Below are 24521 nucleotides of genomic sequence, written 5' to 3'. Positions count from 1 at the left end.
CTTCAGCTGAAATATATCCTTTCAGTTATATAATGATTGAATACTTCACTGCACAACATCTCCATGCTCTTCCTGGCATGGTGTTAAGCTTGGTGGCTGGCTCCTTTTTGGAAACAGTGGCATCGTTTCAGATGTAACCCTACACTGCCCACACACTTGTTACTCAGCTCTTGAATGTTGCAGGGGGTTTTCTAGCCGCCTGTCTGCTGGAATATTGCTGACATGCCTGGTTTGTGACATTTCTATTTGGATGCTGCCAGTAACTGGGATTGTGACCTGAGCCAGTGACTGGATCAGACTAAACTGTACTGGATGAACAAAGCTCAGCTTGACCATCATTCCAGGCCTCTAGACAAAGTTGGGTTGGCAGTTCCTTTCTACTTGCCTTACTCTTGTCACCTTTCCTGAGATTTTCAGTTAGTATGAACCCCCACCAAACCCATTATGTGTCTGTTTTTGGGTCTGCCTTAGCCTCAGTACTTGCGCCAGTTATCTCCAGGCCTAACTTCAAACTCCCCAGTGTCTGAGCTCTCAACTGTGGAACTGAAGAAGGAAATAACACAACCGGCCAACAGCTTGTGCATTGTGAAAGAATCAAATTAGTTGCTTGTACCTTTTTGTGTTTTAACAATATAACAGTGGTAATTATGAAACAGTCATTTAACATATTTTGCCCCTTAAGATAGGTTGTTGATATAGTTTTTTACAGCAAATAAATTCAATTAATTGTTTAATCGCACAAGTTTTTGGGAGTTGTGGTTTATTGCAAATCACATTTCCTGTGAATTCAATTCTTTTTCTTTTAAACCAGTGTTTTCGGTCAACATCTTTTGGTAACCTATTGGTTGTGATTCTGTGCATCGTTTCAGGTATTTCTGTCTTGTAGATAAATTAATAGACAAGTCCTTTTGTCAGTGGGTTAGATGTTGTTATTTTTCTTCTACAGCTAAGACTGGCAAAGGTTTGTGCTCTATCTTTTCGCCATCTTTTGTGCAATGGGATGCATTAACTTTCTTTATGGAGAGTGTGATGAGCCAGCTATTCAGAACAATGGAACCTGAGGTGCGTGTGAATAATGAAAGGAATTTACCATGACCATAATCTAACTGTCAGCCTGTACCCATATGAACACCCTTCCTTTTCAAATGGTATGAACCATTTGAAGTTTCAGTGATAACCTAAGAAATGGGAACAGGACATTCACCCCCCTCACATTTAATAAGATCATAGTTGAACTTCTGCATCAAATCCATATCCATTGATTCCCTTGGTGCCCCAAAATCATGGGTTAAATATGTTTTTGACTGAGTAGCCACAATCTCCTAAGGTAGGAAATTCCAAAGGTTCACTACGTCCTGACTGAAGAAATTATTTTCATCAGTCTTAAGTTCACTCCTAGTTTCAGGCTCTCCAGCTAGGGGAAAACTCAGTGTCCATCTTATTGAGTCCTCCAAGAATTTGATAATTTAATGAAATCACATGTCGTTTCCTAATTTAGAGTTAAATTCACTATCCTATTCGCTTTCTCCTCTGTAGGCCATTTCCTTATCACAGGAGTCAATCTAATGAGCCTTTGTTGCACCCACTCTAATGCAGGTTTATCACTTTTTGATAAGGAGACCATAGCAGTCCACAGTTCTTGGTGTTGGGAGAGTTGTGGCAAGAGACTAAGGCAATAGATTTGGGGATGGACTACATTTTCTCATTCTAATTTAGGCTTATATTTCTTCAAAGCTAAACACTTCGTTCTGAGGGAAGTGATGCATGTTTGCTGTTTTTGTTTGTGTGTCGGGAGGGGAATTGGAGAATATAATTTGCTTTATTTTTTCAAGCCATTGTTTGGAGCAGCATAATAAAACAGATGAATGATATCTTCCTTAATGGGAACACAAGTGTAACTTCTGGAATTTTATCTCTATACACAACGTTTAATATTGAAGATGAAAATGCTATCTAGATGCTTAACCGTTTTTGTTTTTACAGCAACTACCAGTGGCAGATGGGATTGAGCTGCTCAAAGCTGTTTTAAGCTATCAAACCCACGATCCGCTCATTCTGTCATGCATCCTGACAGCTGTGTCCACACTTTCTCCCTTCCTTCTCCATGATGCCACTGTCTTGCCACAAGTCCTCGAAAAGGTACATCATTTTTGTCTATCGGTTTATGGAACTTTAGAAAAAACTGTACTTTCAAAGCAAGCTGGCACAGTTACCAAAAAGCTGACAACTGAAATGCAGTGTAACTAAAGATTGAAAAAGTTGCAGAGACACAAGAAATAAGAGCAGGAGTAAACTATATGGCCTATCTGGCCTGCTCCACCATTCAATAAAATCATGGCTGATCTCAGGCTTCAACCCCTCCTTTCCTGCCTGTTCTCCATATCCCTTAATTCCCTGAGACACAATCTCATAGTTCAACACAGGACAACCCCTTCATCCCAGCAACCAATTTAGTGTACTTTGAATACTGCCTCCAATGCAACTATATTCTTTCTTTGATTCTTAGTATTCCAAATGTAGTCTTGCCAAAGTCCTATACAACTGTAGCAATATTTCTATATTCTTGGACTCCAATTCCCTTGCAATAAAGACCAACATGTCATTCTGCACTGTAGGATTCTATGATTTGCCTTTCTAATTGCTTGCTGCACCTGCATGCTAACATTCTGCATTCCTTGTACAAGTACACCCAAATCTCTTTGAATCTCAACATTTACAAGTTTCGCACCTTTCTAAAAAATGTGCTGCTTTTTTTACTCTTGTGATCAAAGTGAATAACTTCACACTTCTCTACATTACATTTCATCTGCCAGCTTGTTGCCCACTCATTTAACCTGTCTATATCTCTTGACAGCCTCTCCCCACGGCCTACCTTCCTACCTAGCTTGGTACCATCAGCAAATGTTGATACCCTTCATTAAATGTATAATGCACGAGAGATACCTGAAATAGAAAGTACAATTATTTGCAGTAATGGATTTAGAAATGTGAATAGGGAAAGCGAACTCCAGTGATGGAATATTTTTTCATGCAGACGCTGTGGGGTGGTCTGAAAGTTGCATCAAGCTTCTGTTTGCCATCTTTTATTTTCACTCTCCTCCCAAAAAGGAAACTTGGAATTGTGTACGCAGGTTTCAGTACTAGTTTTGTTTAGTATGTCTATTTTTTAAAAATTCATTTGGTGGATGTGGACATCACTGGCCAGGCCAGGATTTATAGCCCATCCCTAGTTGCCTTGAGAAGGTAGTGGTGAGCTGCCTTCCGTGTGTGTGTGCAGATGGGTGCATCTGGCACCACCTAATAGGGTATTGCAGCGCTTATTACACCGTGCTCCAGTATGTTGAAACTTTTTACAGTTATCGTGACACATTTAGAAAGAAGCAGCAAATTCTGCATAATGGTGAAGGGACAAATAATAAAATAGTATATGGGGAGAATGATCCCTGCACATTGAAACACACCCAGTACTCTGCTAACAGCTACTATTTTTTGGATCACAAAATGATGTTTGTAAACACACAACTTGCCCTTTTGCATGAATTGATATGCTGGTTTTAAGGACTTGAGGCAAAGCAGCAATCAAGCCTGCTCTGCCATTTGGTAGAATCATGGCTGACTCTGCCCCAGTTCCATTTTCTCACCCACTTCTCATATTTCTTGATTCACTGGGATATCAAAAATCTGTCTATCTCAGCCTTGAATATGCTCAATATGGAGCATCCACAACCCTCTGGGGTAGACAGTTCCAAAGATTCTGAACCTTCTGAATGTCAGCCATTTAGAATTATACTAATTTGTACATTTTTTTTTTAGCTCTTTGCATCTGCTACTTTTGAAGTGGTTGAGGAGAGCCAGGTAGGACAACTTTCTTTATTAAAAGAAAAACAAAATTGTACTAAAACATTGAAAGCAGATCTATACTTAGAATGTGCCTCTATTGGGGTTGCAGGCTCCAAGAACTAGAGCAGTGAAAAATGTTCGTAGGCACGCTTGTTCATCCATTCTCAAGATGTGCAGAGACCACCCAGAACTGATCATGGTAAGTACCAAAATCCTTATTCTCAAGGATTGCTATCAAGTTGAAGTTGAATTTGCTTTTTTTGAGTTTTATTTGAAAAATATGATCTTTCTAAGCCAATACAAAATCAACATTATAAATACATGTGGGCAATGTTATTGACAAGTCCAGTCCAAGTTGACCAGACTATATTTTCTTGGTCAGGTCAGTTTATTTTTTCTTTCCTATTCTCCCTCTTTTCAAACAATGTTGACTCTTGTTAGAGTAAACGTCATGGTTCGGGGTTCCGTCTGGTATCATTTCCCACTTGGCAACTCCTTGTGAATCTAGACCTGCTGTGTTGACAGGCTGTTTTGTCTTTTTTATTGATTAAATACTTTTTCAGTTATGCTAGACGAGCCAGATTACTTCTCTAGATGCCTGAAAGGTTTCATCAGATTGGAAAATAGCTAATGTAACTCCTCTAGGGGAAAACTAAGACCGGTTAGCTTAAGATCGGTTGTAGGGAAAATGATAGAATTGGCAGGTGGAGTATAATTTGGGAAAATGTGAATTTGTCCACTTTGACAAAGAATAGAAAAGCAGCATATTATCTCATTGTGAAACTGAAGGAGGTGTCCTGTTAAATAAATCACAAAAAGTTAGTTTACAGGTACAGCAAGTGATCAGGAAGGAAAATGGAATGTTGCCATTTAATGCCAAGGGAATGGAATATAGAAGCAAGGATGTTTTGCTACAGTAGTACAGAGCATTGATGAGACTATATCTGGAATTCTGTGGACAGTTTTGGTCCCGTTATTTAAGAATGGATATAACTGCATTGAAGCAGTTCAGAGAAGTTCACTGATTAGTGTGATGAAGGGGTTATCTTATGAGGAAAGGTTGGACAGTTTGGATCTGTATCCATTGGAGTTTAAAAGAGTGAGAGGTGAACTTATTGGAACTTGTATGGTCCTGAGGAGAACTGACAGAATGGATGCTGAAAAGATATTTCCACGATGGGAAAGACCTGAACTTGAAGACAGTTTAAAATGAAGGGGATTCCCATTTAAGACTGAGATGAGAAGAATTTTATTCTGAGGGTTGTGTCTGTGGAACTCTTTCCTGGAGAGTGATAGAGGCAAGCTTATTAAATATTAAGACGTATGTAGATTGATTCCCTTGTTAGTCAAGAATCTTGTCGTCCACCTAGATGGCAGTGGTTCTGGGTTTGGAAGATGCTACCTCAGGGACCTTGGTGAGTTCCTGCAGTGCATCTTCTGGATGGTCCACAATGGCTGCCATAGTTTGTTGGTGGTGGAGGGAGTGAATGTTTGTGGAAGGGGTAGCAATCAACTAGGCTGCTTTGGCCTGGATGGTGTTGAGCTTCTTGAGTGTTGTTATTCTCCAGGCAAATGGAGAATATTCCATTACATTCCTAACTTGTGCCTTATAGATGGTGGGCAGACTTTGGGGAGTCAGGAGGTGAGTTATTTGCCGCAGGATTCCTAGCCTTTGACTGATTTTGGTAATCCTATTCAGTTTTAGGTCAGTGGTAAGCCCGAGGATGTTCATATTGGGGGATTCAGCGATGGTAATGCCATTGAATGTCAAGGAACTAGACATTCATTGTTAGACCCTCTCTTGTTGGAGATGGTCATTGCCTGGCATTTGTATGGTGCAAATGTTACTTGCCACTTATCAGCCCAAGCCTGGATATTGTCCAGGTCTTTCTGCATTTGGAAGTGGACTTCTTCGGTATCTGAGGAGTGACGAATGGTGCTGAACATTGTGCAAACATCCCCACTTCTGACCTTATGATGGAATTAAGGTCATTGATGAAGTGGCTGGAGATAGTTGGGCCTCAGACACTACCCTGGGAATTCTTGCAGTGATGTCCTGGAGCTAATATGATTGATCTCCAACCACCATAGCCACCTTCCATTTTGCCAGGTATGACTGCAACCAATGGAGGGTTTTTCCCCCTGATTCCCATTGACTCCAATTTTGCTTGGGCTCCTTGATGCCATATGTGATCGAATGCTGCCTCGATGTCAAGAGCAGTGACTCAGTGCCTCTCTGGCATTCAGCTGCTTTGTCCATAAGAGTCATAGAATCCCTCCAGTGCAGATGTAGACCATTCAGCTCATTGAGTGTGCACCAGCTCTCTGAACGAGCGTCTTACACCGCCCCCTACCCTGTAACTCCGTGTATTTACCATGGCTTATCCACCTAACCTACACACCTTTGGACTGTGGGAGGAAACCAGAGCACCCGGGGGAAACCCACGCAGACATTGGGAAAACATGAAAACTCCATGCGCCCATACACTTCAGTTACCCAAGGTCGTAATTGTATCCGGGTCCCTGGTGCGGTGAGGCAGTAGTGCTAACCACTGTGCCACCGTCGTACCTATATTTGAACTAAGTTTGTAATAAAGCCAGGAGCTGAGTTACCCTGCCAGAATCCAAACTGAGCATTTGTAAGCAGGTTATTGCTGACTAAGTGTTGCTTGATAGTGCTATTAATGACCCCCTTCTATCACTTTACTGATGATCGAGTGTAGACTGATGGGGCTAAAAGGTTAATAGATTTTAAATGTCAATTTGGGGTGCCTATCGAAATGCAAGTGCAAGCACCTCCTGGAAATAAAATAATTGGGACAGGAAAGAGGGCTTCTGATCTTTGACTTTTAAAATTGATTTTAACTGTTGTGATGCAGATAAGTATGTCAATTTATTTTGTTTCCCTGATATTTTAATAGGCCAGAGCTATTCAATGAGTCTGTAGAATTGGTTCTGATTTGTGCTGCCCTTAATTTTTCTCTCACAATTAATACAGATGTGCAGGTATTGTAAAAGAGGATGGGTAAGAAGGGGGAGTTAGCTGAGTGTTCTGATTCAAGTATTACTTCTGCTAATTCAGTTTGTTGTCTTAGGCAAGTATAGTTACATTGGCAAATTTGGCCTGGCATTTAGCAGCAAAATTAGTTGGTTGCTTGGTTGCAGTACCATTCTCGTCCTTAGCAATAGGATTTGTCCTTTTCTACAAGATTGTGCAAAAGTTTTATTGAAATGGTTCTTCTATTTTTAGCCGGTGTTTGAAATGTTCTACGCACATGTCAAGCGCCTCCAGCAGGACGAAAGGCAACTTACACAGTTGGAGAAGTGCGCTTTAATGGAATCTCTTGTTCTCCTGAGCAATCAGTTTAAGGATTATGAACGACAGAAAGCCTTCCTGGAGGAGCTGATGGCCCCCGTTACTAACCTTTGGTTGTCTGAAGAGATGCAAAGGTATATATACTTTTTTTAACAGCTAATGTTGCAGTTGATGTGTGAAAAAGTACATTTTTATACATACTATATATTGAATTGGCTTTGAAATTAATATGCCTTGCTTGTGACTTAGTGCAAAAGTTGTCCCCATTCTGGATTTGAGATATAGATTTTGCTGAGTAATTAAAAGTTGATTTTAAATACCAGCATGTAGTTGAATTTGCTTTAAATAAGTTAGTGTTTTAAAAATTCAGACCTAGCTAAAGGAGCAACTTGCCATCAGTTACATACGTAAGAAAATAACATGCATTACATGGGGTATATGACACTGAAACAGGCCATTTGGCCCAACCATTCCATGCTGGTGTTTATACTTTATCTGAGCCTCTTTCATAGAAACAAAGAAAAACTACAGCACAATATGGGCCCTTCAGCCCACAAAGTTGTGCCGAACATGTCCCTACCTTAGCGCTTACTAGGCTTACCTATAACCCTCTATCTTACTAAGTTCCATGTACTTATCTAAAAGTCTCTTAAAAGACCCTATCGAATCCGCCTCCACCACTGTTGCCAGCAGCCCATTCCACGCACCCACCACCCTCTGAGTGAAAAACTTACCCCTGACATCTCCTCTGTACCTACTCCCCAGCACCTTGAACCTGTGTCCTCTTGTGGCACCCATTTCAGCCCTGGGAAAAAGCTTCTGACTATCCACTTGATCAATACCTCTCAACATCTTATACACCTTTATCAGGTCACCCCTCATCCTTCGTCTCTCCAAGGAGAAAAGGCCGCGCTCACTCAACCTATCTTCATAAGGCATGCTCCCCAACCCAGGCAACATCCTTGTAAATCTCCTCTGCACCCTTTCTATGGCTTCCACATCCTTCCTGTAATGAGGCGACCAGAACTGAGCACAGTACTCCAAGTGTGGTCTGACCAGGGTCTTATATAGTTGCAACATTATCTCACGACTCCTAAACTCAATTCCTCGATTGATGAAGGCCAGTACACCATACGCCTCCTTAACCACAACCTCAACCTGCAAAGCTGCTTTGAGCGTCCTATGAACTCTGACCCCAAGATCCTTCTGATCTTCCACTCTGCCAAGAGTCCAACCATTAATATTATATTCCGCCATCCTATTTGACCTGCCAAAATGAACCACCTCACACTTATCTGGGTTGAACTCCATCTGCCACTTCTCCGCCCAGTCTTGCATCCTATCAAAGTCTCGCTGCAACTTCTGACATCCCTCCACACTATCCACAACACCTCCAACCTTTGTGTCATCGGCAAACTTACCAACCCATCCCTCCACTTCCTCATCCAGGTCATTTGTAAAAATCACAAAGAGTAAAGGTCCCAGAACAGACCCCTGGGGCACTCCACTGGTGACCAACCTCCATGCAGAATATGACCCATCTCTAACCACTCTTTGCCTTCTATGGGCAAGCCAGTTCTGGATCCACAAAGCAATGTCCCCTTGGATCCCATGCCCCCTCACTTTCTCAATAAGCCTTGCATGGGGCACCTTATCAAATGCCTTGCTGAAGTCCATATATACTACATCTACTGCTCTTCCTTCATAAATGTGTTTAGTCACATCCTCAAAAAATTCAATCAGGCTTGTAAGGCATGATCTGCCTTTGACAAAGCCATGCTGACTATTCTTAATCATATTATACCTCTCCAAATGTTCATAAATCCTGCCTCTCAGGATCTTCTCCATCAACTTACCAACCACTGAGGTTAGACTCACTGGTCTATAATTTCCAGGGCTATCTCTACTCCCTTTCTTGAATAAGGGAACAACATCCGCAATCCTCCGGAACCTCTCCCGTCTCCAATGATGATGCAAAGATCATCGCCAGAGGCTCAGCAATCTCCTCCCTCGCCTCCCACAGTAGCCTGGGGTACATCCCATCCGGTCCCGGTGACTTATCTAACTTGATGCTTTTCAAAAGCTCCAACACATCCTCTTTCTTAATATCTACATGCTCAAGCTTTTCAGTCCGCTGCAAGTCTGCATTACAACCACCAAGATCCTTTTCCATAGTGAATACTGAAGTAAAGTATTGATTAAGTACCTCTGCTATTTCTTCTGGTTCCATACAAACTTTCCCAGGTTCCATACAAACTTTCCCACTGTCACACTTGATAGGTCCTATTCTTTCACGTCTTATCCTCTTGCTCTTCACATACTTGTAGAATGCCTTGGGGTTTTCCTTAATCCTGCCTGCCAAGGCCTTCTCATGACCCCTTCTGGCTCTCCTAATTTCCTTCTTAAGATCCTTCCTATCAAGATCTCTAACATTACCTAGCTCCCTGAACCTTTTGTAAGCTTTTCTTTTCTTCTTGACTAGATTCATTACAGCCTTTGTACACCACGGTTCCTGTAACCTACCATAACTTCCCTGACTCATTGGAATGTTGCTATGCAGAACTCCAGACAAATATTCCCTGAAAATTTGCCACATTTCTTCTGTACATTTCCCTGAGAGAACCTCTTTCCAATTTAAGCCTCCAATTTCCTGCCTGATAGCCTCATAATTCCCCTTACTCCAATTAAACACTTTTCTAACTTGTCTGATCCTATCTCTCTCCAATGCTATTGTAAAGGAGATAGAATTATGATCACGATCTCCAAAATGCTCTCCCACTGAGAGATCTGACACCTGCCCAGGTTCATTTCCCAATACCAAATCAAGTACAGCCTCTCCTCTTGTAGGCTTCTCTACATACTTGGTCAAGAAACCCTCCTGAACACACCTAACAAACTCCTCCCCATCTACACCCCTTACTCTAGGGAGATTCCAATCAATATTTGGGAAATTAAAATCTCCCATCACGACAACTCTTATTATTACACCTTTCCAGGATCTGTTTCCCTATCTGCTCCTCAACATCCCTGTTACTATTGGGCGGCCTGTAGAAAATACCCAGTAAAGTTATTGACCCCTTCCTGTTCGTAGCCTCCACCCACAGACTCCGTAGACAATCCCTCCATGGTGTCCATCTTTTCTGCAGCTGTGACACTATCCCTGATCAACAGTGCCACTCCCCCACCTCTTTTGCCTCCCTCCCTGTCCCTTCTGAAACATCTGAAACCTGGCACTTGAAGTAACCAGTCCTGTCCCTGAGTCATCCAAGTCTCTGTAATGGCCACCACATCATATTTCCAAGTCGTGATCCACGCTCTAAGCTCATCCACTTTGTTCACAACACTCCTTGCGTTAAAATAGACATATCTTAAACCTTCGGTCTGAGCGCTCCCCATCTCTATCACCTGCCTATCCTTCCTCTCACACTGTTGACAAGCTTTCTCTATTTGTGAGCTAACCTGCTCTCTCCCAGTCACTTCAATTTGATTCCAACCCCCCAACCATTCTAGTTTAATCTCTCCCCAGTAGTCTTCGCAAACCTCCCCGCCAGGATATTGGTCCCCCTGGGATTCAAGTGCAACCCATCCTTATTCTACAGGTCACACCTGCTTTCATCTATTCTCATCTGAGATCATACCATCTATTCCCTTCTCTCACATATGATAGTCTAATTTCCTTTTAAATGCATCTAAATCATTCACTTCAATCAGACTTTGTGATAGCGAGTTCCACATTCTTGCCATTCTCTGAGTAAAGAAGTTTCTTCTAAATTTCTAGTTGACTATATTTTATTAATGGCCTCCACTCTGCCCCTCCCCACATTTTTTCCATATCCACTCTTTAAAATTTTGAAAGGTCACCCAGCAGCCATCTTTTTTCACCGCTTTCCTGTATACCCACATCTGTCCCGCCCAAGACAGCAATAGAAAAAGATCAAAAAATTCCACCCAGTGTCTTGTTGAGACCAAATCTTTGTTGCTAACGATTTTGAGCTTTCATATTTGAAATTAAAGGTAGTCAACTGCTTTATAGTTTTGTAACTTTGATTTCCTAAGAGCAAGGGGTGACTGATGACCAGTGTAACTTTAGAAGCTGACCATTTCTTTTAGTAAGAAGTCTCACAACACCAGGTTAAAGTCCAACAGGTTTATTTGGTAGCAAAAGCCACCAGCTTTCGGAGCGCTGCTCCTTCATCAGGTGAGTGGGATTTCAGTTCACAAACAGGGCATATAAAGACACAAACTCAATTTACAAAATAATGGTTGGAATGCGAGTCTTTACAGGTGATCAAGTCTTAAAGGTACAGACAATGTGAGTGGAGAGCGGGTTCAGCACAGGTTAAAGAGATGTGTATTGTCTCCAGCCAGGACAGTTAGTGAGATTTTGCAAGCCTAGACAAGTCGTGGGGGTTACAGATAGTGTGACATGAACCCAAGATCCCGGTTGAGGCCGTCCTCATGTGTGCGGAACTTGGCTATCAGTCTCTGCTCAGTGACTCTGCGTTGTCGTGTGCCATGAAGGCTGCCTTGGAGAACGCTTACCCGAAGATCAGAGGCCGAATGCCTGTGACCGCTGAAGTGTTCTGCAATAGGAAAGAACACTCTTGCCTGGTGATTGTCGAGTGGTGCTCATTCATCCGTTGTCGTCGCGTCTGCATGGTCTCCCCAATGTACCATGCCTCGGGTCATCCTTTCCTGCAGTGTATCAGGTAGACAACATTGCCGAGTTGCAAGAGTATGTACCGTGTACCTGGTGGATGGTGTTCTCACGTGAGATGGTGGCATCCGTGTCGATGATCCGGCACGTTTTGCAGAGGTTGCTGTGGCAAGGTTGTGTGGTGTCGTGGTCACTGTTCTCCTGAAGGCTGGGTAGTTTTCTGCGGACAATGGTCTGTTTTGAGGTTGTGCGGTTGTTTGAAGGCAAGAAGTGGGGGTATGGGGATGGCCTTGGCGAGATGTTCGTCTACATCAATGACATGTTGAAGGCTTCGGAGAAGATGTCGTAGCTTCTCCGCTCCGGGAAGTACTGGACGACGAAGGGTACTCTGTCCGCCGTGTCCCGTGTTTGTCTTCTGAGGAGGAACAGGATATGGTGCTCGACTCATTGATCAACAGTTCCGATGTGCCATAGCAAAAAACCGCACCGACCTCCTCAGAAGACAAACACGGAACACAGCGGACAGAGTACCCTTCATCGTCCAGTACTTCCCGGAGCGGAGAAGCTACGACATCTTCTCCGAAGCCTTCAACATGTCATTGATGTAGACGAACATCTCGCCAAGGCCATCCCCACACCCCCACTTCTTGCCTTCAAATAACCGCACAACCTCAAACAGACCATTGTCCGCAGCAAACTGCCCAGCCTTCAGGAGAACAGTGACCACAACACCACACAACCCTGCCACAGCAACCTCTGCAAGACGTGCCGGATCATCGACATGGATGCCACCATCTCACATGAGAACACCATCCACCAGGCACACGGTACATACTCTTGCAACTCGGCAACGTTGTCTACCTGATACGCTGCAGGAAAGGATGTCCCGAGGCATGGTACATTGGGGAGACCATGCAGACGCTATGGATGAATGAACACCGCTCGACAATCACCAGGCAAGAGTGTTCTCTTCCTGTTGGGGAACACTATAGTGGTCACGGGCATTGGGCTTCTGATCTTAGGGTAAGTGTTCTCCAAGGCAGCCTTCATGACACACGACAACGCAGAGTCGCTGAGCAGAGACTGATAGCCAAGTTCCGCACACATGAGGACGGCCTTAACCGGGATCTTGGATTCATGTCACACTATCTGTAACCCCCACGACTTGTCTGGGCTTGCAAAATCTCACTAACTGTCCTGGCTGGAGACAATACACACCTCTTTAACCTGGGCTTAACCTTTCTCCACTCACATTGTCTGTACCTTTTTAAGACTTGATTACCTGTAAAGACTCTCATGCCAACCATTATTTTGTAAATTGAGTTTGTGTCTTTATATGCCCTGTTTGTGAACTGAAATCCCACTCACCTGATGAAGGAGCAGCGCTCCGAAAGCTTGTGGCTTTTGCTACCAAATAAACCTGTTGGACTTCAACCTGGTGTTGTGAGACTTCTTACTGTGTTTACCCCAGTCCAATGCCGGCATCTCCGCATCATTTCTTTTAGTCCGTCTACTTAAAGATAGTTTTGTGTTGCAGAGTGCTTTCAGATCCAGCGATGTTCCTTTCATACATTGGTGCGGATGTCACTCCAGATGATCCCATTAGAGAAGACCCAGCAGGCATCAATAGATCTCGGGTACGTATATGGTTGTGGTTAAACTATGCCAAAGGAATGCATATCTATCCGCTTGTGGATTATTCCAGGAGGATGGCTAATTCAGTGCCATTAAACTGACGATGTTTACATTCAGAAGTACTGGAAAACCATTTTAGTTTTTGTGACTCAACTAACATCTGTCCTGCTACTATATATGAATGTTCGGATAATTTATCAAAGATTATCTTTTATTCAATCTTAAATTTAGAAACCGTGTACCACAGGAACCCTCTTAAGGGATGGTCATGGAGCATATCAAGGCTTGCTGTTCACTATCTATGATGAAGACTTCTACCAGTAATTCAAACAAAATATTACAAAAAAAAATCAAGTACCGTGAAGTGCTTTTTTAAAAATGGGGAGTTGGACGGAGAGGTTAAAGAAGCTGTCTGAAATGCGTTTTTAAATTACAAGAAAGGTTATGTCAAACTGATCACAGTATTGTGACTTTTGGAGAAGAGATTGGGGTTGAATGGTACCGTTGCTTAATCTTGAGATGCTGGTGATAATGAAGAACATTGTTTTGTAATTGGAAATAAGCTTCATTTGTCTGGACAGAGTCTGTTCTGTTGGGAGGTTGTGGAATAACTTGTACATCTTTTGGTATTACAGCAATAAGTACCTAGAAGTGTAGTTTATGATGTGTTGTTTACTTCAGGCTTTAATGGCAGGAGCTGCTACAAGTGTGTCTTTTGGGAGGGGAGTGTTGAGAATAAAAAGATCTCTGTTCTGAAAATATATTTTCATAGGGGTCAAAATGTTAGGCCACATACAATATCATATAGGTTATGTCTGATTTTGTCCATTTGTTCCTATATTGCCAGTTCCATATCTAGTAAAAGCAGTGGATTTGGACTGCATCTCGACTTAATTGTGTACTTGCTGTTTTGATTCCGAAACCAAATGGTACTTGTGCATGTTTAGCAAGGAGTACTGAAAACCTGCATAGCACCTGTGTGTATTACTGCCTTTGGAAATTCTTGGCGCTTTCATTCACATTGCCAGCCTTTTCCACCACAAAAAAATCCTAATCGAAGCCCGCTCGCTGTTCCTAACTGTTGCAGTCAGGAATTTGTTGCCACAGCTACCCGGAGGTTATGATACCCTGGTACTACTGGTAAAGGTCAATTAAATATTGCGAGAGCTTTCATCTCTGCTTTTTACCTTATTTTAACAGATCAGCTTGTGTGTTTACACCATACTTGGAGTTGTGAAGCGGGCTCGCTGGCCTACTGACCTGGAGGAGGCAAAGGCCGGAGGGTTCGTTGTTGGATTCACACCCAGCGGGTCTCCGATCTACCGCAACGCCTGCACTGAGCATGTCATCAAACTTCTTGACAACCTGCTCGCCCTGATAAGGTGAATCAAGTTGGACAAGAGTAGCAGCACGTAAACCAAAGCCATTATACCAACACTGGATCTAGGCCAGGAAAACATGGTCTTGAACCAGTGAAAAATAAATGTCAAGACAAGTACACTATCAGCTAGTCTGCATAGTGCTCTTTTACAAAGTCTTTCATTTTGAGCTTGGATATTGTTGCTTAAAACCTTTGTACTGCATCACAGTTTAGGAAAATAAGGAGTAATAATTTAGACGGTGTGATTTGTTTTGCATTGCCTAAATCACCATATAGCTTTAAACTTAGAACATCTTGCCTAACTTGAATTTTTCTGCAAAGCCTTGGGGTTTTTTTTACCCATTTGAAGAAGATTCAGGTAGGTTGTCAGGTAAGTCGGTTCTTTAGAGTTGCGAGTAATTGTGTGAAATGGAGCTAGAGATAATTGCTGGATTCCAGATTTTTGAGGATTCACCGTTCTGTGCATTCCTACTTAATTTTAAAAGTTGGCATTTTTTGACCACAGAACCTTCCTCTCTATTCCAAAAAATGATCACTTCTATAGAAATTGAAGATTTACCATCTTTAAGTCTTTTTGTAAACTAATCCTCTGTTCAGCCATTTTGCCTAATGTGTTGTGCAATTTCACTTGCCTCACTAAATTTCCCCATTGAGCAGATAATTTCAGTAATGCATTTTTAAGATTTCTATTACCTAAACTTTGAGTTTCGAACATGCTTTTTTCCGGAACACTTAGTATTCTAATGCTAGTTTAGTAGGCTAGCATTTTAAGCCCATAAAAATTGCTCCATTTTTAATTTTTAAAAAATGCTGAATTTTTAATCCAATTCATAAGTTTAACTTTGTTTGCTAAATGCCTCTGAATTTCATCTTTTTCCACAGATGGCCAATTTAGCGTATTTACAAAATGACTGGAAATCCAAGACTCGCCTGGCTTTTTGTTTAAAACTTGAAGAAAATACTTGTCAAATTAATAATTGTAGCAGGCTTTAAAAAAGAAAGTCTTAGACTGCAGACACCTGCTATTAATGTAATTCTAAGCTTCTAACATCATTTCGTTCCCAAATAGTGGGAGAGATGTGAAGCCTCCAACCAGTGAATATGGAACAGTAACACCCCAAAAATGGTGGATACTGACTTACGGCCATATTGTGGATGTCTGTACCTTTACCAGGACTAACTGTTGGGCAGCTGGACAGTCTTCCTGGGTTCAGTGTTTAGCACTTTAAATGTGCAAATTCAGGTTCTATAAAGTACATAGATCCTGATAACCATTTTGGTTGTCCAGAGAAAGATGAGTGCAGCTGGTAAGTTTTCCATTTTGGTGAGGCCAAGGAGGAGCAGAAGTGTTTCCAGGTTTCAAAAAATTGACCTGGACTGTTGTCACACCAAAGCCTGGCTGTCAACATGGTCTGCACCTTTTGTCAAGGCTATAATGATAGGAGGTGTGCCACCAGAAATCAATCTGTGAATGTTTCTACTTTAATCCATCTGATTACTGTTTTGCAGTGAGTGGCATCTTGCCACTGGATGCCACCAGCAAATGCCTACGATGTACTGGGGGTTATCGAGTGCACATATGTGGTTGGAGACTTAATAGATTTTAAAAATAAATGATGGAACACTTTTTTGTTTCCTGTGCATAAAACTTGAAAGGGCTCTTCAATTAATCACACGCTTGCTGCATAACCCCGTGCGCATCTTTCCTTTTTTTAAGTATAGATCCACTTCCCTTTGGAAAGTTATTGAATTTGCTGCCATCACCTTTTTTTAAAAAAAAAAGTGCATTCCAGATCATGGTAGCTCATTGGCTCTTTGTTCTTTTGTCAGTTATCTTAAATTTGTGTCCTTCAGTTAATGACTCTTCCACCAGTGTAAACACATTTTCCTTATTCCCTGTATTGAACACAGATATTAAATCTTTCATTAGCCTTCTCTGCTCAGAGAACAATCTCAGCTTCTATTCTGCCTTCATAACTTTGAATGTGGTAGGGCAAGTTTTTTATGCACGTGTACCTCTGGGTCTCCGCTCATGCATCACTTTGCATGTCTGCTTTAAATTTTGATTGCCCTTAACACTAGTTTGTCTTTCTGAAGTTTGCTATTACCCTCCTCACTGTTTATTGGATTTCTAGAATTTGCAATTGTACTACCTATACCCAAGTCAGGTCAATATAGAATCATAGAATCTTACAGTGCAGAAGGAGGCCATTCTGCCCATCGAGTCTGCACTGACCACAACCCCCACCCAGGCCCTATCCCCATAACCCCATGCATTTACCCTGACTAGTCCCTCTGACATTAAAGGGGCAATTTAGCATAGCTAATCCACCTAACCGGCACATCTTTGGACTGTGGGAGGAAACCGGAATATCTGGAAGAAACCCACGCAGACACGGGGAGAACGTGCAAACACCACACAGGCAGTGACCCAAACCAGGATTCAAACCAGAGTCCCTGGCGCTGTGAGGCAGCAGTGCTAACCACCTTGCCACCATACTGCCCAAATATATTTCAAAAATAGTACTGCTCCTACTGCACTTCCCTCCAATTTAAACAAAGGCTTTGACCATTACACAAACTTTTGTCTTTTACCTATTTACTATGCATTCTGCCCTTGCCCCTCTTAATCCCATGAGCTTCAATTTTGCTAACAGGTTCATTTTGTGGTACTTTATTGATAATTATCTGGAAGTCCACATGTGCATCAACTTCAATATCAACTTCATTATCTCCCTTTGCTGTTTCATTGAAGAATGTAATCCGTTTTGTCAGACACAAATTTGCCTTCAACAAATCTGTGTTGGTTGTCACTAATCTGTTTTTCCAAGTGAATATTCTCAAGGATCGTGATCGTTTCTCACCACTGGAGTTAGGCTGACTGGCGTCTCATGCGTGTAAGCCAGTCAGTAAAAAATAAGTTTGGTTTTATTTTTATGCCGCAGCACATTTGCCAGGTTTTGTTGGAACAAGTTGTTGATTCCTTGTTAGGTGTAGCTCTCTGGGAGTCTATCATCTTGTTAAAGTTGATATTAAAATGAGCAGAAGAGAAAGTGCTTGTGCTGCTGCGTGCCCATCATTTGAAGGAAGGGTGCGATTAACCAACCCTTATCCAATGTTGGCATGCACCTTTCTAATAAGGATCACTGATTAATAGTTGTGAACGGCAACCAGTACCATTCCATAATCTATCCTGCTATTGCTGAAGCAATTTCTCGCTCCTCTTGCTCCCATGCGGGTTCATATGGCTGAGCTACTTGCTAAGTCATCGGGAAACAGTTTTTCTTGTATAGTTTGAAGTCTGAAGCATTGTTCCGACCAAATATTTGATTTGAATGATGTGTGCTGCTGCTGGATTGAGTATGAGGTGAAAGAATTTGGATGCAGAAATACGGACATTGACATCTGGTGAAATTGCAGTTTTGGATACATGGACATGTTGATAGAGAAGGGATGCTGAAGGGTTTGGATATCCAAGGTCTGCAGCAAAATAGGAAACTTTGCATAAACAATACCCTTTGTGTCTGCAGAATTGGTCCCCCATTGTAGCTTCTAGAGCTTTCTAGTCATCTGCATTGCCTCTGTGTGTTGCCTTGGTCCGAGCATTTTTTTGTATTATCAATACTGGATTATCTTTTGCCTTGCTTGTAGCCAAGCAGTACTGTTTTGATTGCACGTGTGATGCTGTGTTATGGGTTTTGGATTGGAGAAAATATCTTGATGTAGTCGGCCCTGGTGGGAATTTAGCCATGTTGTTTTGAAATATGAAATATGTTGTACTAGTATCTACCATTATGGTTTGTAATCTGTCTGAACTGAAGCAGCTGATTGCAAATTTGTACGGTTTAAAATAATGAAGGAGTTTGATAGGGTAAAGTAGTGAAGATGCCTTCCACTGTGGGGGAAATGAAAATTAGGAGCCACAAATATAAGGTTGTCACCAATAAATGTACTAGGGGAATTCAAGTGTGGTAAGAATATGAAATTTGCTACCTACCATAAGTAGTAGTTGAAACAAATATAGACGTTCTAAAGCGGAAGCTAGTTATGTGCTTGAGGGAGAAAGTAATTGAATATTCTTGTAGGATTATATGAAGAAGAGTGGAATAAGGGTCGTATGGAACATAAATTTCACCAGATCAGTTGGACTAAATAATTAGTTTCTCTGCTATAGGTTCTATAACTTTATTTTTAAATACAAATAGACACTTCATATTATAGCAGTTAGTAAATATAGCAAGCAAGGATTCACCAAATTGAAGTGGTTCATTAAATAACCTTGTCAAATTAAGTTTAGGCAATTTAACTAGGTCTCACAACTTGGATAATTTTCTGGAAAATTAACAATTAGCACGAGTAGATGACCCACACGAGGCCAAATTAGTTGTTAGCTGCAGATTAGTTGTGCTTGTTAGCTGTGTTTAACAATTTTTCAGATGAGATGTTAAACTGAATCCCTGTTCTCTAGTGGACATTAAAGATCCTATGTCACTATTTTGCAGATGTTATTCCTGATGTGTCAATATTTATCTTTCAATCACGATCACTTAAATATAATCACACTACTGTTCATGGGAGTTTGCGCAAATTGGCTGCCACATTTTCTGTATTACAACAGTGACTACATTTCAAAGTACTTAATTTTCTGTAACGTACTTTGGTAAGTCTTGAAGTCATGAAAAGTGCTTTAGAAGTGCAAGTTCTCCCTTTTATGGTTATGAATTATATTTAAATAGTTTGACTTTTCATGATATATCAACTTTTAGTTTTCTGAACTATGTTATCAATAAAGCATTGTTTCAGCTTGGTACTGCACAAGTTACATCTTGGTTTTTAAAAAATGTTTGAATGACCTTTAAATATTCATTTAAGTGGCATCCTTTTAAATTGGAAAAACAAATGTATCTAGAACATACTATATTCAAGTTTGTTACTTATTTATTTGTTCTGCTATTTGAGGTAGCCTCTTGGCAGCAAGTTGAAAAATCTGCAAAATAGTGTTTTGAAATTGATACGTATCTTGAATACTGTGATTTTAAATGGTGTAGTTTATGTTGAAATGTTGGGAATTAAATCAAAGTTAAGAAAGATATGGCATGTTTCTGAAGTGTTTTCATGGGTTGACAGTTTAGTGTGAGTCAGAATGCAGAGGTAGTGCAATACAAGTGTATCTGCTTGGAAAGCACCAATTGTTTTGAACAGATAGTATTCTAACTATGTAAAACTTCTTCAATTTCTGGAAATATATTCCAACGTTCTGCCTCATTTTGAAACAGTCTTCATGTAACTACTGTTCAACATGAACTAAGTGTAATTGTTGGAGTCTATAAAGGCAGTGTAAGAATTTGATTTCAAATGTGCAGGTAAGTGATTGTGGTCCCTGAATTCTTGTAAATGTTCTGTTGATTGATTATTATGCTCATTCGCTGTTTTGTCCATCCATTCCTCTCTTCTTCTCTTGCACTCGTTTTCTTTTTCTTTTTCCTCCTTTCTCATGCTTCTCTCTTTTTCATTTGCTAATTCTTGTGCATATTGTTTGAAAACTATTTGGTGTGTTAAAATATTTTACTGAAATATGATTGCTGTATTTATTTGTTAGAAAAGATACTTGAGGCTAATGAAGAATTATTTAAAATATTTAAATGAAAAACATCCTTGCCTGATGTGGAAGTGATGAACTTTAAATTGTTTCTTCTCCCAGTACGTAATGTTTTATCTCAAGGTGTGCCTTACTGATCATCTATCAATTCTATTAACAAAATTCTCCACAGTGAACAAGATGGGCCCTTTGACTTCTCCAGCATGATGCTTCTGTGTACTAACTCACTGAAGCATTTGCAGTATGGAACGATCCAAATAAGTGTCACTTGATTGGAAAATCCTTGATGAATTTGGAAAATATTAAAATGGGAGGGCAAATTGGGTCTTCTATCAATTGAAGCATCCAAAGTTTTTGTGAGGATACGAATCCTTAATTTTTTTTCTTTTGCTGTGCTCACCTTGGGAAGATATGTGGCAGTGACTGACTTTTTCCACCAATCTACACCCCTGTTCCCAAAAACATAGCTAAGTGGTCTAAGATCTGTACATTAGAATGGGGAAATAGGATACATGCTCTCTAAGCACAATTGTGGTGCTCTACCTTGTATCCTAAGGCAGTGTAATGACCTGAATTTCATTTGATGGGAATATTTTTACTTCGATGTATATTTGCAGGAGAAAAAGCAATTGAACTGGTTTAGAATTTAATGACAGTTTCTCCAACCATGTGATTGCAGAAACTGATTAAAATAAAATCATTCCTGTATATTAACTAGCTGGGCATTTGTTTTCAAGTTTTGCTATTTAAAGGAAAGCTTGCTACTAGCAAGTGCAGTTACGAGCTTCCCACCTCCCTGAAATTATTTTTTTGTAATCTGTAGTAGGAAATGCTGGGGATATACAGCAGCTTCACAGTCTGAAAACTGGTTGGAAGCATGCTTACAATCTGGGTGGAAAGAGTCGGGACACATGCTGATTAATTTATATATGCCCAATATCTTTTCAGATTTTCTTTTACTTTGCCTTTTCAGTTAAAACATTTGAAACCACTGTAATCAGTCAGAGTAATAAGATTTCTGACAAATTATGTTCCATATAATTAGATTCTTTTGAGCAGCAGCGATTTGTTGCCTTAATGCTCATTGAATACTGAAATACTTTAGTGTAATTAGTCTTCCAGTAGATTTGCACGGTGTGCCCAGATTTTGGAGGCCTTGAAGGGCATCTCCCGGCTTTATTCCAGCGAGTTAGTTTCTCACCATTTACCTTCAACAAATGCTTGGCTTAACAGAGGAGCTCTTCAATTGGAGACCATAAAGTGAACAAAGTTGCAGGATTTAATTATTTGGTGTCACATCCCTCAAAATTCCACCTGTGCATATTAATTTTTAGAAACTGTCTCCTTAAATAGCTATCTTTACTTTATTCCTAGTGTTAAGAACTGCACATCCCTTTGCAGTATATTACCTACAAGGGATTGGAAAATTAAAGTGAACTGTTGTTTATTAGCGCTGTAATGTTTTCTTGTTTGTAGAACGCACAATAATCTTTGGCTGCCAGAGATGTTGGCTCAACTCAGCCCGCACTTCACAAAGGCCCATGACATGCTGGAAGTGGAAAAAAATGCTATTCTCGGTAAAAAAAATATTGAAAGAAGCCCTATATTCTTAGCTGCTTACTTTTTGATAACCTCTCAATCTAATGGTATAATTACCCTGTACGTACTAAATCTAAAAACAAAACACTGACTTAGTTTGCTGGCAGTTCCACAATCTGCTCAGTTTGGTGTAGGAATAGTTCATTAAACTTAAGCATCTGCCATTTCAAGTCTGGTAGGAATTCTAAACTGAAGCCATTCAGAAACACTCAACCATTACATATCATTTAGATATATTAATTGCTAGTTTGTGCATCCAAGTGGCCTAAGACTTGTGTAGATTCAAATACTCATTTTGTTATTTCATAAATGTTTTAGTAAAAGCAAAAATGCAAATATTTGATTTTTTATGATCAATAACTTCTGATAGCATTCTCTCGAATTTTTAAGTCTCTGGATTTGGGTTGCTTTAGGCCTCTTGCTGCTATATTAATGTATTTAACTGTACATTATAATTTATGCATATAAACCACTTGAAGGAACAGTTCCCCTCTCCCTTCCCAAAATCACCTGACTACGATAGTTGATTCAGTGCTTTTTACTTCAATACATTGCCAATAATTGTTCTGGGATTGACTTATCCTATAGAAGATTTTTTAAATCCTTATCTTGATGCCAGACTTCCTATTATTTAGACTAATTTGTAATTTTCATAGGCTTTCCTTGTAAGGAGTTTCTAACCAAAGAATCTGTTTCTTGTTGCATTCCATGCAGGAATTCCACAGCCTCTGCTTGATCATGCTGATGCTCCAGTGTACAAATCTGTGTTGGAACGAATGCAAGGATTCTTTTGTACCTTGTATGACAATTGGTAGGAAGTTATTTTGTCAGTTTACTTTTACTTTAAAAATTTGTATTTAATGGGTAACATGTTTTGAAAGCAAAAACGGTCATCTGTGCATGTTGTTGAGCATGGGACAATAGAAATTGATAACGTTGTTCTTGTGATTACATCATACCAAGTCATAAAGCTGCCGATCTATGGTTCTTTTACATGGGCCATTTCTTTAGCTGAATTACTGTACACTCTTTGTTAACTAAGATGTCAGGATACTTCTTCATCTGCCAAATGTTAACTGCTTTGTACGTGTATGTTGAGGTATGCAACCCTTTGGTGCTTTGCTTATTATTGGGGATTGGCCGAATATGGAGTTGAGGCCAAAGTCAGAGCAGCTATGATATTGAAATGTGGAGCAGGCTCAAGGGGCTGAACGGTCTACTCCTGATCCTAATTTATATGTTCATAAGTATACATCAGGTGGGTGAGAGTTGTGAGGTTGTTTGGCTTTTGAGGGTAACATGACAGCAGTCTTGCTATATTTATTTTCTCCCTTCATATTTTTGGCAAATAACGAAGTGTAACGCAATTATTGCAAACTTGACATGAGATTAACCACAATTTTTTCCATCTGTATAGCTCAATACCTCACCATATGTTTGCAAGCTTAAACCATTTGTGAACATCTTTTTCTAGAACTATTTGATTTTTATAGTGTTTTTAACTTGCATTCTTAGATTTTAAAACATTATATTCCTTTAACTTTACCCGTTGAACAGTTTCCATATCCTCGGGAATGCTGGACCAAGTATGCTTCAAGATTTTTTCGACATAACCAATTTTGCAGAATCTGTAATAAATTCAGCCTTTGTGAATCTGGAGAATATCCCTGACTACAGGCTCCGTCCCGTGCTACATATCCTTTTGCTTTCCAATGATTTAACAGATCTATATGGAAAAACTGAATAGTATAAAATTGGTCTGTACTTGGTATGAATTCAAATCTTTGATAAAGCTCCCTTTTGAATTTGTGATATCCGGTGTCTGAAATTTACATTTGGTCTTGGGCCTTTGATCTTTAGCATTTTTATAGATTTATTTGAGCAAAGGAGGTGACAAAAGTGGAGGAGAGAGAATTTCAGGTTTTTTTGGTGGTTAAGTTGTTCAAAGTATCTATCACTATTAGTGAAAAATGTGTAATTGGAAACATAGACTTTTATAAATTGGATAAATTTACAAACAAATTTGCTAATAAACATTTGTCCTATATTAAATCTCTGCTACATTTTCCCTGCAGGTATGATAATATCACACATGGGTGTCATTTTCTAAAATTGTATGTCCTCTTTACATGTCTTGGTGCAGTTGTGTGTTGATAATTGAATTTTAGAACCTCAGTTAGTTGGTCAAATCTATTGGATCCATTTGTATTATATTTAAGTAATGCGATATATGTTTTGTCTTGTTGTATGGAGCTGAATTGATGGTATTAAGATAATCAAAATGATGACATGTCTGAACAGAGTAAATAGGGAGAAACTTTCCTATTTTCCTGCTGTACAGGATGGCTCGACTTGATGTAAGATGTTGCACCACATCACACATTTTCATTCTCAGTTAACTTTAACTACTTCTGCCATATCTTCAGAATGATATGGCAGAAGTAGTTAAAGTTAACTGAGAATGAAAATGCGTGATGTGGTGCAACATGTAGCA

At 40.3% G+C, this 24521-nt stretch overlaps 1 protein-coding gene across 2 annotated transcripts in view; it reads left to right on the top strand.

Annotated features, from left to right (window-relative positions):
- Positions 1 to 24521, top strand: part of xpo5 (exportin 5) — an 86331-nt gene that overhangs the window by 41228 nt on the left and 20582 nt on the right. The window contains exons 14-23 of one of the 2 annotated variants that reach the window (XM_078229616.1): positions 947 to 1062; positions 1984 to 2139; positions 3814 to 3855; positions 3950 to 4039; positions 7091 to 7290; positions 13351 to 13450; positions 14649 to 14830; positions 21905 to 22005; positions 22742 to 22838; positions 23585 to 23721. In XM_078229616.1, the coding sequence (XP_078085742.1) occupies positions 947 to 1062; positions 1984 to 2139; positions 3814 to 3855; positions 3950 to 4039; positions 7091 to 7290; positions 13351 to 13450; positions 14649 to 14830; positions 21905 to 22005; positions 22742 to 22838; positions 23585 to 23721 (1221 nt within the window). Of the gene's footprint in view, positions 1 to 946; positions 1063 to 1983; positions 2140 to 3813; positions 3857 to 3941; positions 4040 to 7090; positions 7291 to 13350; positions 13451 to 14648; positions 14831 to 21904; positions 22006 to 22741; positions 22839 to 23584; positions 23722 to 24521 lie in introns of both variants that reach the window. The other variant, XM_078229615.1, reaches the window with a different exon arrangement.

The sequence above is a fragment of the Mustelus asterias genome, chromosome 15 (assembly GCF_964213995.1).
Source record: "Mustelus asterias chromosome 15, sMusAst1.hap1.1, whole genome shotgun sequence".
In the NCBI taxonomy this organism is placed as follows: domain Eukaryota; kingdom Metazoa; phylum Chordata; class Chondrichthyes; order Carcharhiniformes; family Triakidae; genus Mustelus; species Mustelus asterias.
The sequence above is the reverse complement of the archived record's forward strand: the minus strand, read 5'-3'. Positions and strand labels throughout refer to the sequence as shown.